Below are 14,140 nucleotides of genomic sequence, written 5' to 3' on the forward strand. Positions count from 1 at the left end.
TTTGCATATCATGATGCCAAGGCACTGAGTCACCTATGACAGTGAATCTGATCCGACGTGGTCGACTCAGAACACCAACCGAGGAGCAGGATGTTTCAGACAGAAGCATACAAATGTATCATCATTTTGGTGTGCATGTGTTCAGTTAACACCTTTCAAACGTATACTGATCTGTATAAACATGAAAGTTCCCCAAATAATTTGATTTCACGAACAGAAGACAGCATCACCCAGGAGAGCCAAAAAGCTATCCAAGGTCTTCCAAGTCCCTCAAACTATAAGCATGGAAGAGTTGAAGAACCTACGGATCAGCTGCATTTTGTTGCCAGTTCTTCTGACCATATAGGTACTTCTCAAGGTCATGTTTCATCTGCTGAACCGGAAGTGTTAGCTGTAATGTTGCAATCAATTTTGCAGATTCCCCAATTGATTCAAGCGTTAATGTCAGTAAGGGGACTCCAATATCAAAACGGTATGACAGATATGTTAAAACAAATTATAAGCAAAGAGACGTCGTTGCTGTCGACGTTGGAGGAGGTGCAGTATTTCCTGAGTCCAGAGGGTCTTGAGAGCGAGGACCGATGTACAGCTGACGTCAGCGCCTATCTCCAGGGCGTGGAACAGGGTCAGATGTGGGCCTTGCAAAGTGAGTACGACCAACATTACTGTCCTTCTATCACAACAAAAGAGTCCATATTTGATCATTCTGTGGCGATTGAGATATTTATAACACATTTAATGCACGTGTAATAACATCTCCAGGGCGTGGAACAGGGTCAGATGTGGGCCTTGCAAAGTCAGTCATTCTACAAATTCAACCAACACACAGATTTGATACATATGTGACATAATGCCGGCTGCATTTCCGTATGTTCAATTCTAGTGCATGGCTTTGCGTGTGTTTGTGCCGGTGTCAGGTGGTAACACCTTTTCTGAGCACCTGTCGTCATATTGTTTCATAGTGACACGTTATATATTTATGGACGCATGCTTATGATCTTGTAAAATCATGCAATGAACTTTTATGGTGATGGTGAGGGTTTTGTAGATTTAGTTGAATGCCACTGTTAACGAAACAAACATAGTACTCTTTAGTGCTGGTAAACCTTCAGTGGTGGTAAACTTAAAAGGTTTCATAGTTGTTTTCCATGTAGTTTCGAGTGAGTGAGTGAGTGGGTGAGTTAGTTGGGCATGGTGAGTTGCTGCAATATTTCAGCAATATCACGTCGGTTGACACCACGAATGGGCTTCATACATTGTACCTAAGTGGGGAAACGAACTCACGCCATCGGCGTGACGAGCAGACGCTTTAACCACCAGGCTACCCCATCGCCCCCTCATATTGCATAGGAGAACAATCTGTGCCATAGCACCCATTTTTAAAAAACAAAACGAAAACAAACCCAAGAATAATAATATTTCATATAACTTGTAACGTTTTAAGAATGTCCAGCAATTTTGTATGGAGCTTATCTTTTCCAGATGATACAAGCGTAACCCAAATTCAGTTGATTAAATGTCTAGAAGTATCTGTGATTTGTTACCTGTTTAATCCCCATATTATAGTTAAGACATATTCATGACAGGTTGCAAATCCACTGCATCTGGGATACGATCAAAGAAAGTCACCAAGCATGAGCAGTAGATTCATTCAAAGGCGTCTCTTGAGACAGTTTGACCTGGAATCTCTAAGAACACAAGACACTCACATGTTCATACGTTGTGGTGGTATTCCTAACAATTTTCTTATGTACCAAATTCAACATACAAACTGACAACATCACCATAGAAATGTTTGTTCAGGAGATTTTGTTTATTATGTATGTGATCCTTTGTCATAGTGCTAGATGCCTCAGGAAAACCAGGAAGGAGTATTCTTCAAGGAGCGACAAAATTCCTTGGCAACTACGACGAATGTCTGGATGTGTCACACACACTGACCAATGAGAGCACGGGACAAAGTCGTGTGATAAATGGTGGTTACTGTCACTTTCTCCTCACATTACCTGAGACAATCGCAAATATTACCACCAAAAATGAACCACTTCCGGTAAGTGCTTCCCTGCAATGACATCTGTCTAAAGTTATTGTGATAGTTTTAACAAAATTTGACTCACATAAATATTTCATCAAGTTATGACAACCAGTCCCCGCAACTATTTTGACCCCCTCAGTATTTTCTCTTAATGTTTACAATCGATCTTACACATTATATTCAGGTATTCCATTTGTAGATTGACAAAATCCACAACTCAATACAATGGGACTTGTGTTTACCAAAGTCTTGCAGTGACAGTCAAGTGACAAAGGCAGCTTTGAGATTGAGTGAGTTGAACCTTATGTCCTTACAGTTCAGATGAGGAACAGAAACATAATCGATCATTCATGACACGTTTCAATAGATTTATATTTTTACAATACTGTCGGTGGTTAGAACCAGTTGTAAAAATATGACAGAAAAGCCCAGTGAGTGAGTTTAGTTTTACGCCGCATTTATCAATATTCCAGCAATATCACCGTTCTGGGACACCGGAAATGGACTTCACACATTGGACCCATGTGGGAAATCGAACCCGGGTCTTCACCGTGACGAACGGGCGCTTTAATCATTAGGCTACCCCACCGCCCAAGATAACAAAGAAGCTAATGTTATTAACATGGACGTGTATTTTTGAAAGTCACCAAGATTTGTATCATCATTTGCAGTACCTTTCAACGCTACTGGCTCCTCTCTGTTGTCGGCCTATTTCACCAAGGTGACGGACTGGAAGGACGACTCAGTTGCAGTGGCTACAGTGTACGTTCCTCGTCTATTTGCCGTTCATGGAGATTCGTCGATTAAACGATGGGCTATGTAAAAGATGAGAAGAATGCTAACTGAATACTTTGGTAGCAGACTGTCTTCGAAAATACTTGGAATTGCTCACAATCTGTCTTTATTCTTGTACGTGCGTTTTGCTGGGTTGTCTTGTGTTTCATCGTCTTGGCAAACGTTTTAAATGGATGGCATGGCACTAGGCATCCTTCTATAGTTGTTACAATCCGTCTCCTTTTTTAACACTGACTCCTATATTTTGCAGGGTTGTGTTATGTTTCATCGTCGCGTTATCTCTTGTGGGGACCCTGTATGATATTATCAGCGCAGAGATAACTAGGTATAGAAGAGTACGATGTTACGTCGACGTCGACGTTGACTTTGATAGCGACAGTGAGATCTTCGTGAATGACGATGGCTTGCTCGTTAACATCACAGATGAACATCAGGTTTTAGAAGGTTCAGGAAAACAAAAGGAGCAAGAAGACAATGAAGGTAAAATGCACAAGCAATATCAACTACCAGACCGCCAGGGGTTGACATTGTGGTACGATAATAATCGATTGCAGCAGATGAGGAAGAAATTTGGACTTAAAGGAAACATGTATAAAATAGTTCTAAGTTCTAATCTTTCATACTTGGTGACCTTATAGTCAATTATCCATGTCTATTCAAATGTTTCGAAGGGGGAAATTATCGTAAACACGTTTGGATTCAGGTTCATATTCCCGAAGGCTGTTCATCTCTCAGGGAGATTCCGAAGAACTTTTCACAAATTTGCCTGCTGAAAATTTGAATTTATGTCGTGAAAAATATGTGTGTGGCCATGATGCCAGACATCTTGCACAACTTTTGTGTGTACAGCGTGGGTCAGTTGAAGACGAATTTGACGGTTTATGAAGATATAACCTATCAGTTGATTCTTACAGGTAAAATCCCTAAAACAAAACAGGAAAAACAATCTACAGGAAAATTTGGCCATGATGCTATCTGTACCAGACATCCTCAACTTTAAGCTTAACGCACTTTAAGCACTTCCGGTACTTATAGGGATGAAAACGGATGAAGGGACTGTTTAACCTATCAGTAGTGCCGTCAAAATGCCTTTCCTATATCACCGTTTTAAGGTTTGGGTCGTCAACTCCTCCTGTCGTTCTCCATCAGAAGGAATGCTGACAAGATCCTCAGTACCAGGACGGGGAATGGAGACCTGCGCTGTCTTCATGGCATCCGGGTACTCAGTATGGCCTGGGTCATCCTGGGACATGCAACATCTTGGGATGGACTTAATAGCTGTGCGTAGTCAAGTTGTTGTTTATTTGTGTGAAGGCCATTGGCCCATATACACATACTATAAAACGGTTTACATCGAACATGAATTACATACAATGTACATGGATGTATTTTTTTAATATATAGATTTTATATATGCCCCGGATTTCAAACATATTGTTCTCTTAAGATTAAGCTTTGGCAAATATATCTAAATAACTTATTTAATACATCAGTACACTTTGAAATAATTAGCTGTCTAAATTTGTGAATATTAGGTTTGTGGTGATACGTACATGGTAGATAAAGATGTCTTAAATTCCTTTAATATTAACATACAATGATAAAATGATACTCATTTTCAATTCCAGTGTTACACATTTGACATAATTGCTGACTTAATTATTCATAACCACCTTCCCTCGTTTACTTTTAATTTTAAAATTCCACATCTAAGTCTTATCATTATAAATCGTTGTTTTCTAAATGTTAATAGAGTGAGATACTTTTCTGGTTCTAATAGGCTTTTATATTGTCTTTATACACTACATCTAGAACTTTCTTGTATAATACCATTCCATGACTGTAAATATTAACTACAACATTCTTAAACATTTGAAGAAAAACGTAAATATCACTTCCACCTTGAGACAACAAAACATATATTCAAACCATGTGACAATAGAACATTACGAACATAGGGAATAAGTGGTATATCCACAGTTATCATAATGAAGCAACATGTTATAAGCTTTCTTTCGTATTCTGTGTTGAACATAGACACAAGTTTTAACCAGTATTTTACAAATTGACATAGTGCATTTATGTACAGTGGATATCGGCCACATTCACCGTATACGACATTTGGAATGTATAATATACTATTCATGTATTGAACCTCTCATTGTGTGAGAGTGCTGCTGCTATTAACAGTATTGATGGCTTATCACTGATACTCCGCCGATGGCTTGTTTGTCTCAGTCACACTTCAATTCATTTTACCTGACGTCGTATTCGTTCATTCATTTTTCTCCCTTAGTCTCTCCTCCGTCCATTCTCTTTCTATCCTGCTAATAAATATAACTCACAGAAGCACAAGAAATGCCATGTTTGGATTGTCTGAACTATGTGCAAAATTATTGTGAGATGCCTACATTTTACACGTATATCATTTCCTGGAATCACTCATACAGATATTCCCGACTGCAAAGTACGTACATCAATGATCTTTTAAGGATTAATTCTGTCCTGTTGTGTCGAAGCCGTCGTTTGAATAAGTCTCCCAACATTTCTGCATTACAAATTGCCAACTAATTTAACATATTATCAATACTCCAGATGAGAACGTAATAGATTACGCTGACTGGACGAGAAGATTCACCATGCAGTTCATCCTTAATGCTTCAGTCGCAGTGGATACATTCTTTCTGCTCAGGTGCATACAATCAGTTCATGATCCTTCTTTTTAAAAGTACAATTTTACCGATGACACATTTTTGGTTTAATTTAAATCGACATTTTGACCTTGAAAAATAATATTTTGTTTGGTTGCGAAATAGTGGTATGGTTCATTCTACATAAACTACAACAGGATTTGCATTTTGTATCTAGTTCCGCATGTTCGATATTTCGTCAATTCGCGTACAACTTGTTTCTAGCGGCTGCTTGTTGACCTTCTTGTTCCTGAGGGAATGTGAGAAGTCCACAAGAGGGAAGCCTACAGTGGGACAGATGGTCATCTACTACATCCACAGATGGTGGAGGTAACTGTCATTGCCCGAATGTGAATACATGCACTGTCATAACCAAAATGGGAAAGCAATTTGAAGCACTGTCATTACCCAAATGGGAAAGCGCGAACTATCATTACCCAAATGGGAAAGCACGAACTGTCATTACCCAAATGGGAAAGTGCACTGTCATTACCCAAATGGGAAAGCGCGAACTGTCATTACCCAAATGGGAAAATATGAGCTGTCATTACCCAATTGGGAAAGTGTGCACTGTCATTATCCAAATGGGAAAGCGCAAACTGTCATTACCCAAATGGGAAAGTGTGCACTGTCATTACCCAAATGGGAAAGCGCGAACTGTCATTACCCAAAAGGGAAAGTGTGCACTGTCATTAACCAAATGGGAAAGCGCGAACTGTCATTAACCAAAAGGGAAAGTATGCACTGTCATTACCCAATGGGAAAGCGCGGACTGACATTAATCGAACCCGGACCTTCGGCGTGACGAGCGAACGCTTTAACCACTAGGCTACCCCACCGCCCTAGATTATTTGAAACTTCACTGCCGACACATAAAACACATCGTACACATCGATGTCTATAGAATACATGTAGTTGATTTTTCTTCCCGATCCACGGGTCCCGTTTTTCAAATCCCAAATGTTGCTTTCCCAATCTTATCTTATGTAGGTAAAATATGAAAATCAATACAATATGAAAACTCGCCATGCGCTCATGCTCATTGTATGTATTGTAGGTTGACCCCTTTGTATATGATAATCATCATGTTCTACACTGGATTGCTGGACCATCTCATAGACGGACCAATGGCTGAGTCAAAGAACATCATTGACAAGGACTACTGTCGGCACAACTGGTGGGCCAATCTGCTGTACATCAACAATATGTATAAGACTGATGAAATGGTAAATGTATTAATGTTTAATGCAGATATCAAGAATTTGTATAAGAAGGATGAAATCATTTCATCATTATTGCTGATTGTTTAATAGTGATATTTCCTTTTACTGCTGTTCAAAATGGTGACTTTGTTAGAATACCGTTGATTATAGCTAAAATACATGGAATCATCATGAAACGGCCCTCCTATTATCAGAAATTTGCGGGCCGCTGCAAATGATATTGGACCGCTCAACCTTAACGACGAGCCAATATCAGTTCTGTTGTCAAATGACATCATAGTGGGTGCGTGGGCTTACGGTTCATTCGACATTGGCTTTAGACTGGCAGATATTCTGGGGCAAACAAGTCAAAGCAACCGGAATCCCCGCTTTTAAATAGCGGTAATATTGGCTTTCTTGGTGGTGCTAACCTTAACAATTGCACTATTAACGTGGTTGTTGGACCAAAACCGAACACTGAAAACTGACGTTGTGTCTGACATAGTTTGACATGTTGCAGGCCATGGTCTTGTCAAAGGCCAAGGTCAAATTTCGACACGTTCTGTTGTGACGTCACTTGAATTGTTCGATGACGTAATTGCATTCGGCCAGTCAACCCCGTCAAAAGTTGGTTTTGAGTAAACTTACAGTCAAATTCCTTCATTGTTTCCTTTTTCTTTTCAACACAAATTCCTTGTATTTTAGCAATAATAACGGTAATGTTATTTTTAGGGCATTATCATTTGCAGAAGCCCTCGGTCTCTTTCAACTGCCCTTTTTTGTCGGGCAGTTAATGGAAGACCTAGCGCTTCTGCAAATGATATTGGTCTTCAGCAAGCAATGCTTGTCGAAAGAGGCGACTAACGGGATCGGCTGGTCAGGATCCCTCGTATCCCAATTGCGTAGATCGATGTTCATGCCTTTGATCACTGGATTGTATGGTCCAGTCTCGCCACAAAATAGCTGGATTATTACTGAGTATGGCGATAAGCAGCAAACATGTGCGTATCGTGATTGGATACAGAAACATCACAGAACTTTTCCCATAACCACTGGAAATCTCTTCTAAAGGCGGAGCCCATTGTACATGTATACTGAACGAAACAAACAAAACTTCACAAACGCCATGACACTTAATAAGTCTTTACAAAACTCGAGCCCAGTACAGAAAAGGAAGCCCATTGTAAAAAGTATGGGTCACCGTTACCGTAGGTGATCAAGCCTTTATTTCAACCGTATTGGAAAACTTTCGTCATGGAAGCAATGTCTGTTTCAGTGTTTGCAATCATCCTGGTTCTTGTCAAACGACATGCAGTTTTACGTGGTGGCACCTCTGGCGTTACTGCCGCTTGCTTACGGGTAACTATATACTTTAAACATGTGGATGAGTGAGCACTAAGGTGATCGTAAATCACAAAGGTAACCTTAGTGCAATGTTAAAGAATGGGAGTTAAGGTTAACCTTTGTAACCTCTGGTCCAGTCTCGATTATTACAGTCCACCGCCACATAACTGGGATAACTGGGATATTGCTTAGTGCATCGTTAAGCAACAAAGAAAGAAAGAGAAAGAGGAAGGTTTTACGTCGCCTTTATAATGTCAACGGGGCGGTGGGGTAGCCTAGTGGTTAAAGCGTTGGCTCTAGTGGTTAAAGCGTGAAGCCCATTTCTGGTGTCCCCCGCCGTGATATTGCTAGAATATTGCTAAAAGCGGCGAAAAACAATACTCACTCACTCACTCACCCACTATAATGTCAACAATATCACTGTGGGCCACATCAGAAAAGAGCTTCAAACATTCTGTCTACTTAGGAAACGCTCTTACTGCATTATGCTAGGCTACAGCATCACCCCTTAGGCAGGTCATATGCTTGGTGGAATCATGCAGATTGGCTAACAGTGGAATTCAGTGAAGAGGATTAGGGAAGAAAGATTGGAACAAAATTTAGGGATTGTGTTTTCTGAATGAAAGATGTGAATTCATGAAATACTTTTTTTTCAGTTTTGCCTGGCTCGGCTATTGTGTGATATCTGGATTCATTGCTGTACATATTATATCATGCGGATATTTGGAATGGCAAACTGGAGGCAGCTCTATACTTATGTAGGTAATCACTCACCATCTGTAACAACTCTCCTGTGTTAGTTTTATCATTTATATAGATAGGTATAGATCAAGGATTTATTTGGGATCCCGGGGAAGAGAAAATGAATGAGTTTAGTTTTATGCTGCTTTTATGCCCAGAAACGGGCTTTACACATTGTACCCATATGGCGAATTGAACACTAGGCAAACCCCATTGCTCAAGCTAAATTGACTTTGTGTTTGACCATGCAGTACGGTTGAAGCTTCCAATAACTGATTTACATGACCTGGATTTGATTATGAACAGGAAATCATGATGTGTAGAATATTGCCGATTGCAGCATTGCCATAAACGCAATGAAGCAAATTACTATTTCACATGATATAATTTTACACGACTAAGCATGCCAAAAGATATAGAGGTTGAAGACAAGGTTATTTTAGGTCACAAGGGTTTATTCTATATATTCATGTTAGAGTCAGGTTATAAAACACATTTCCTGCCATGAGGCAAATCGGCCATCTTGTATGGTTACATGTGAAACTAGGAACTGAAAAATATATAACTATAATCAAGAGCGGAAAATGACTTGATTGAAGGAAACGAAATGGAATTTAATAAAAGAAAATAATGTCATTATTTTATGCCAACAGAGGTTTATGAATTCCTTTAACTGGTCTCACTATTCATTTCATAATATCTGAATGATGATTTCATCCAAGGAATGTGAGGGATTTCTTGAGCACGATCTACCTTGCTCCCTGGTGCCGTGTCGGCGTTTTCGCCATAGGAATGTTGCTGGGAGTCTTGCTACACAAAACCAAGTGTAAACTCAAGACACGAAGAGTAAGATAGGCATTATTTATCAGGTGTATAACAACATTTAAGACCCTTGTGCTGTTGCTTATTATATTTGAAGATCCGGGTTAGAACTGGTCTTCACCAACCCATACTTGTCGTACGAGGCGACTAACGGGATCGGGTAGTCAGGCTCGCTAACTTGGTTGACACTTGTCATCGTATCCCAGTTGCGAAGATCGATGAGCATGGTGTTGATCACTGGATTGTCTGGTCCAGACTCAATAATTTACAGCATTTAAACTATTTCTGTATTCTATCAACAAATATCAACGTTACTGAAATACAGTTCAAAGGGCACTGAAAAACCCCCAAATCACTCATTAACATTGCTCGAGGGAGAACTCACATGTAACCATAGATTCAGAGGGATGAGAACATTATCAGTATCCAAAGCGTTGCCTGTTGCAGTATCTCCTAGTGCTGGGGTGGCTGGTCTTCCTAGCTATTGGACTTCTGTGCTGCTATGTGACATATGACCAGATGCGAGAGTCTGACAGACAATGGGGTGTCAATACAAGAATCGCCTACCAAACTCTCTGCAGGCCTGCCTGGGCTTTGTTTGTGTCTTGGGTTATCTTGGTATGCTGCACAGGCAATGGAGGTAAGGTTTCTATAAGAGAGTGAGTAAAAACTGTCCAAACGCAACATTTGAAAAACAGATGTAATATATTCAGACACTGAGTAGAGTTAAGGCCAAAGCCTAACTGTGTTGAACCACGTTGACAACGACATTTTGTAACTTCACCTCAGCAACAACATTTCTGTGCCTCTTAATCACTTCTACTTACCCATCGAAGATGTTTAAAATATCATATATCAGAAAAATGAGTTACAATTAAGGAAGGACTTTATTTATATTCACAGAAAGTATATTTAGACAAGTGTAATATATACCATGTGGGTTCTCTAAAACACAAAGGATTTGATTGATTTTTGCGAGCTCAGAAACATGAATTCTGTCAGATCATTTGATATTTCTACTTTGTACACCATTGTACTACAAGAAAACTTGAAGAAAAACGTCATTCCCTCATCTAAGCGGCAAAATATACGTTAGAAATTTGAATTTTAAAGTGTTTTCATGTCCAGTTACATAGAGTAAATTACTATAGAAAGCTTTATCTGAAGTTTACGGAGAAAACATTATGTGAAATACTGAACTGCCTTCTATGGAAAATTTGAGCAAAACATTTTGGCCAAAAAGAAGCCTCCATCCCACATTCTCCCCTGCATCCATTTCTGCTGGAAGTGGCAAAATATTTTTTTTATCATAAAAAACATAAAATAAATAATCCCTATGGAAGCGCATGCGCGCCACAGTCGAAACACAAGATTTCATCTACGTAGATGATACTTAGCTCATGTAGAAGATACTCACTTAGAACTTCGTATTCGAAGATGATGGTTAAACCTCCATATTATCATAATCATGCATATCGTTGCTCAGTGAGTGAGTAAGTTTAGTTTTACGCCGCACTCAGCATACTCAAACCGTGATAAAGAACCATAGTTGGATATGTATAGGTTTGAATAAATATCATCTACGTCAATGTAAGTGTCAAGTGTCATCTACATGAATGAAGTATCTTCTACGTTGATGATATTCATTTTTCAGATTGTGGCGCTGATAAGCTGCCATAAATGTCCTTCCAGTGCTTCACCTACCTGAACCTTTAAGTGAAAACAGAGAAATATCAGTCTTCCTCCCCGCTGTAACTTCCTATAGCAATTTATATTTATTTTGACGCTATATTTTATGTTCCAAAAATATATTTAAAATTAAACGGCAAATCAACAGCATTTAAAATGCAGTGACAAATTTACCCACGATCACAAACATCCAATAATTGGATCCATGAGTTAATCATTTATCTTTTTCGTTTGTTTTGTTGTTATACCCCGCACTCAGAAATGTTCCAGCACTGTTCTGAGAACAATCGAATCTGATCATTATGAACCTACTGTATTAGCCATAAAGATAATAACAGAATTCGTAGTCCTTGTTGATTCCATCTGTGAAAGATGACATATCTGATTCCGTTGTTGTAGTGGATATCCTTTACTTTTAAAATCCTAGGGTGTTTACTGAATTATAACATTCAAACACCGTTTTAGTATCTACCTTTGTGAACATCTTGTAGGGATTCCGGGTTATCACGATCAATTTTTTTCTGGTCAGGTATGGGCGTCGGGGTAGCCTAGTGGTTAAAGCGTTCGCTCGTCACGCCGAAGACCCGGGTTCGATTCCCCACATGGGTACAATGTGTGAAGCCCATTTCTGGTGTCCATCGCCGTGATATTGCTGGAATATTGCTAAAAATGGCGTAAAACCAAACTCACTCACTCACTCTGGTCAGGTACATGACACACTCCGTGACTTGTTCGATTGCGACATCGTCATCGTACTGGCTTAGGCAACTTCTCATCAATCATAGGATTGGCAGATCGATTTTGATTTACAAGCCGCCAACACCTAGCTGAAGTATAAACGAGTACGTGTTCTGATAGATGTATTAATTTGAATTCATTTAATTTAGCATGTATCATTTCATACTGGTGTCAATTACTCATACCCATCATTGCAGGTGTTATCAACAGTATCCTCTCCTGGTCTGCTTGGATTCCTCTGGGTAGACTGACGTATGGGGCCTACCTGATCCACACAGTCGTGCTGTCCTATACCGAGTTCTCAGTGAGGTCTCTGAGATATGCTGATGTTGTATTTGTGGTAGGTAGCACACGTGCTTGCCGGAAACTAACTGTGCGGGCTAATACCTGTGTTTGACGCCGCTTGTTGGTTTAGTTCACGTCACGCTTCACTCATTTGACTCATTTGACTTCATTAACCTGTGCTGTGCCGTCTCCATCCTTTCTCGCATACCTGGCTGTCCATTTCTCTGCAATCCTCCCTCGTAACAAATAGTGAACTGTGTCAATATTTTAATGATAGTTTCTTAAACAACTTTTTTATTTTTAGGATATAAATTCTGCAAAACCTCACAGAGTTGGTCTGACGTTTTGATTATGATCAGTGTTTCATTGAGTATTTTATGTTTATTAGTTTGATTAGATTGCAATTCATCGGTCCAATTTCGAGACAAACGGACTATAATCATGACCAGTGGCCGGCAGCATATATCCCATACACATGTTAAAGTAGCATCTCTCTATCGTGTCGTTCATCACCTGTGTGTTAATGGGGACGCCGTGCCTCGGTCTGGTCTGAAGAAGGTGGTCATCCCTAGGCTAAGGCTCAAGAAGTAGGCATAATTATGGATGTACAAGAATGTGAGCTCCTCTTGCCGATTTCTTAATTCTGATAGAGCAACTGCTGGAGGTGATGGATCAGCTACATAAACCTCATCTACTACGTACATTGGAGCTACTGCACATCAACGTGTGATCAGCACTAACAAGAGATTCTTGTCCATAGATCTGACACCAGATCAGAGTTATAATTGGTCTTTATGAATCTATGCTTGTCGTGAGAGTCGACTAACAAGATCGGGTGGTCAGGTTCACTGACTTGGTTGACACATGTCATATTATCCCAATTGCGCAGGCCCATGCACTTGGTGTTGATCACCGGATTGTCTGGTCCAGACTCGAATATTTACAAACCACCACCATACTGATTACCTTGAATATTGACGAGTATTAAACAACAAACAAACTAATATGTCTGACGCGATTGAGTATTTGGCACACAAGATGTTCAGTTCTCGTGATCTCGGTCTTTGCCATTTTCCGTTTAATGTATTGATGCTAGAAACATGTCCCCTGTTGCCGTGTTTAGGTTATTCACCAAGTCGTTACGCGTGCAGTGTTTCTGAATACTTTTATCACCAAATACCAGGTTAAGCATTTGAAAATATGTCATTATTTCCGTTGTTGACTTTGAAACTGCCACCTTGTCTTTTACAGAGCTATCACTACATAGGGACATTCACCGTCTCCTACGCCCTATCGTTCATCACCTGTGTGTTGGTGGAGTCTCCGTGCCTCGGTCTGGAGAAGGTGGTCCTCACCAGGCTAAGGCTCAAGAAGTAGGCATCCGAATGAATGACGCAAGTTAATCTCACTGAATGTTGTGTTCGAATTCTCAGAAAGAATGGACAGAAATGACTGAGCGGAGGCCACACAAAGGTTTTTCAATACAACTGCCATATTGAAACTCAGATTCGAATGCCTTGAATACATCCAGATGTGATGAGTTGCTGACACAGGCATGTGAACCTTCAGCTTTAAATGTTTTCTTAGGAGATAGGTACAGTTTGAGAGACAATTTGAGGGGACTTAAAGTTAAATTTTAAAAGTGTTTCAATTGACACTGCTACTTTAGCACTTTATGTTATTAATGAATAACACACGGAAATACCCCTTCATCTACGAACAAAACTAAAACTAAACAAATCAACTACACCAAATTTTCACAGCTTTCACTTCTACTAGATTAACTACATTACTGTTTT

At 39.7% G+C, this 14,140-nt stretch overlaps 1 protein-coding gene across 1 annotated transcript; it reads left to right on the forward strand.

Moving 5' to 3' along the window:
• The first annotated feature begins 474 nt into the window (after window positions 1–474).
• On the forward strand, window positions 475–13,718 carry LOC124272401 (nose resistant to fluoxetine protein 6-like). Its single transcript, XM_046707568.1, has 10 exons — window positions 475–646; window positions 1,842–2,050; window positions 2,679–2,797; window positions 3,081–3,310; window positions 3,943–4,049; window positions 5,699–5,850; window positions 6,578–6,746; window positions 10,077–10,269; window positions 12,254–12,396; window positions 13,593–13,718. The coding sequence occupies exons 1-10, from the start codon at window positions 475–477 to the stop codon at window positions 13,716–13,718; spliced, it is 1,620 nt and encodes a 539-aa protein (XP_046563524.1).
• Window positions 13,719–14,140: the final 422 nt, after the last annotated feature.

Source organism: Haliotis rubra, unplaced genomic scaffold, assembly GCF_003918875.1.
Source record: "Haliotis rubra isolate DU_JTF1 unplaced genomic scaffold, ASM391887v1 Scf17, whole genome shotgun sequence".
NCBI lineage: Eukaryota > Metazoa > Mollusca > Gastropoda > Lepetellida > Haliotidae > Haliotis > Haliotis rubra.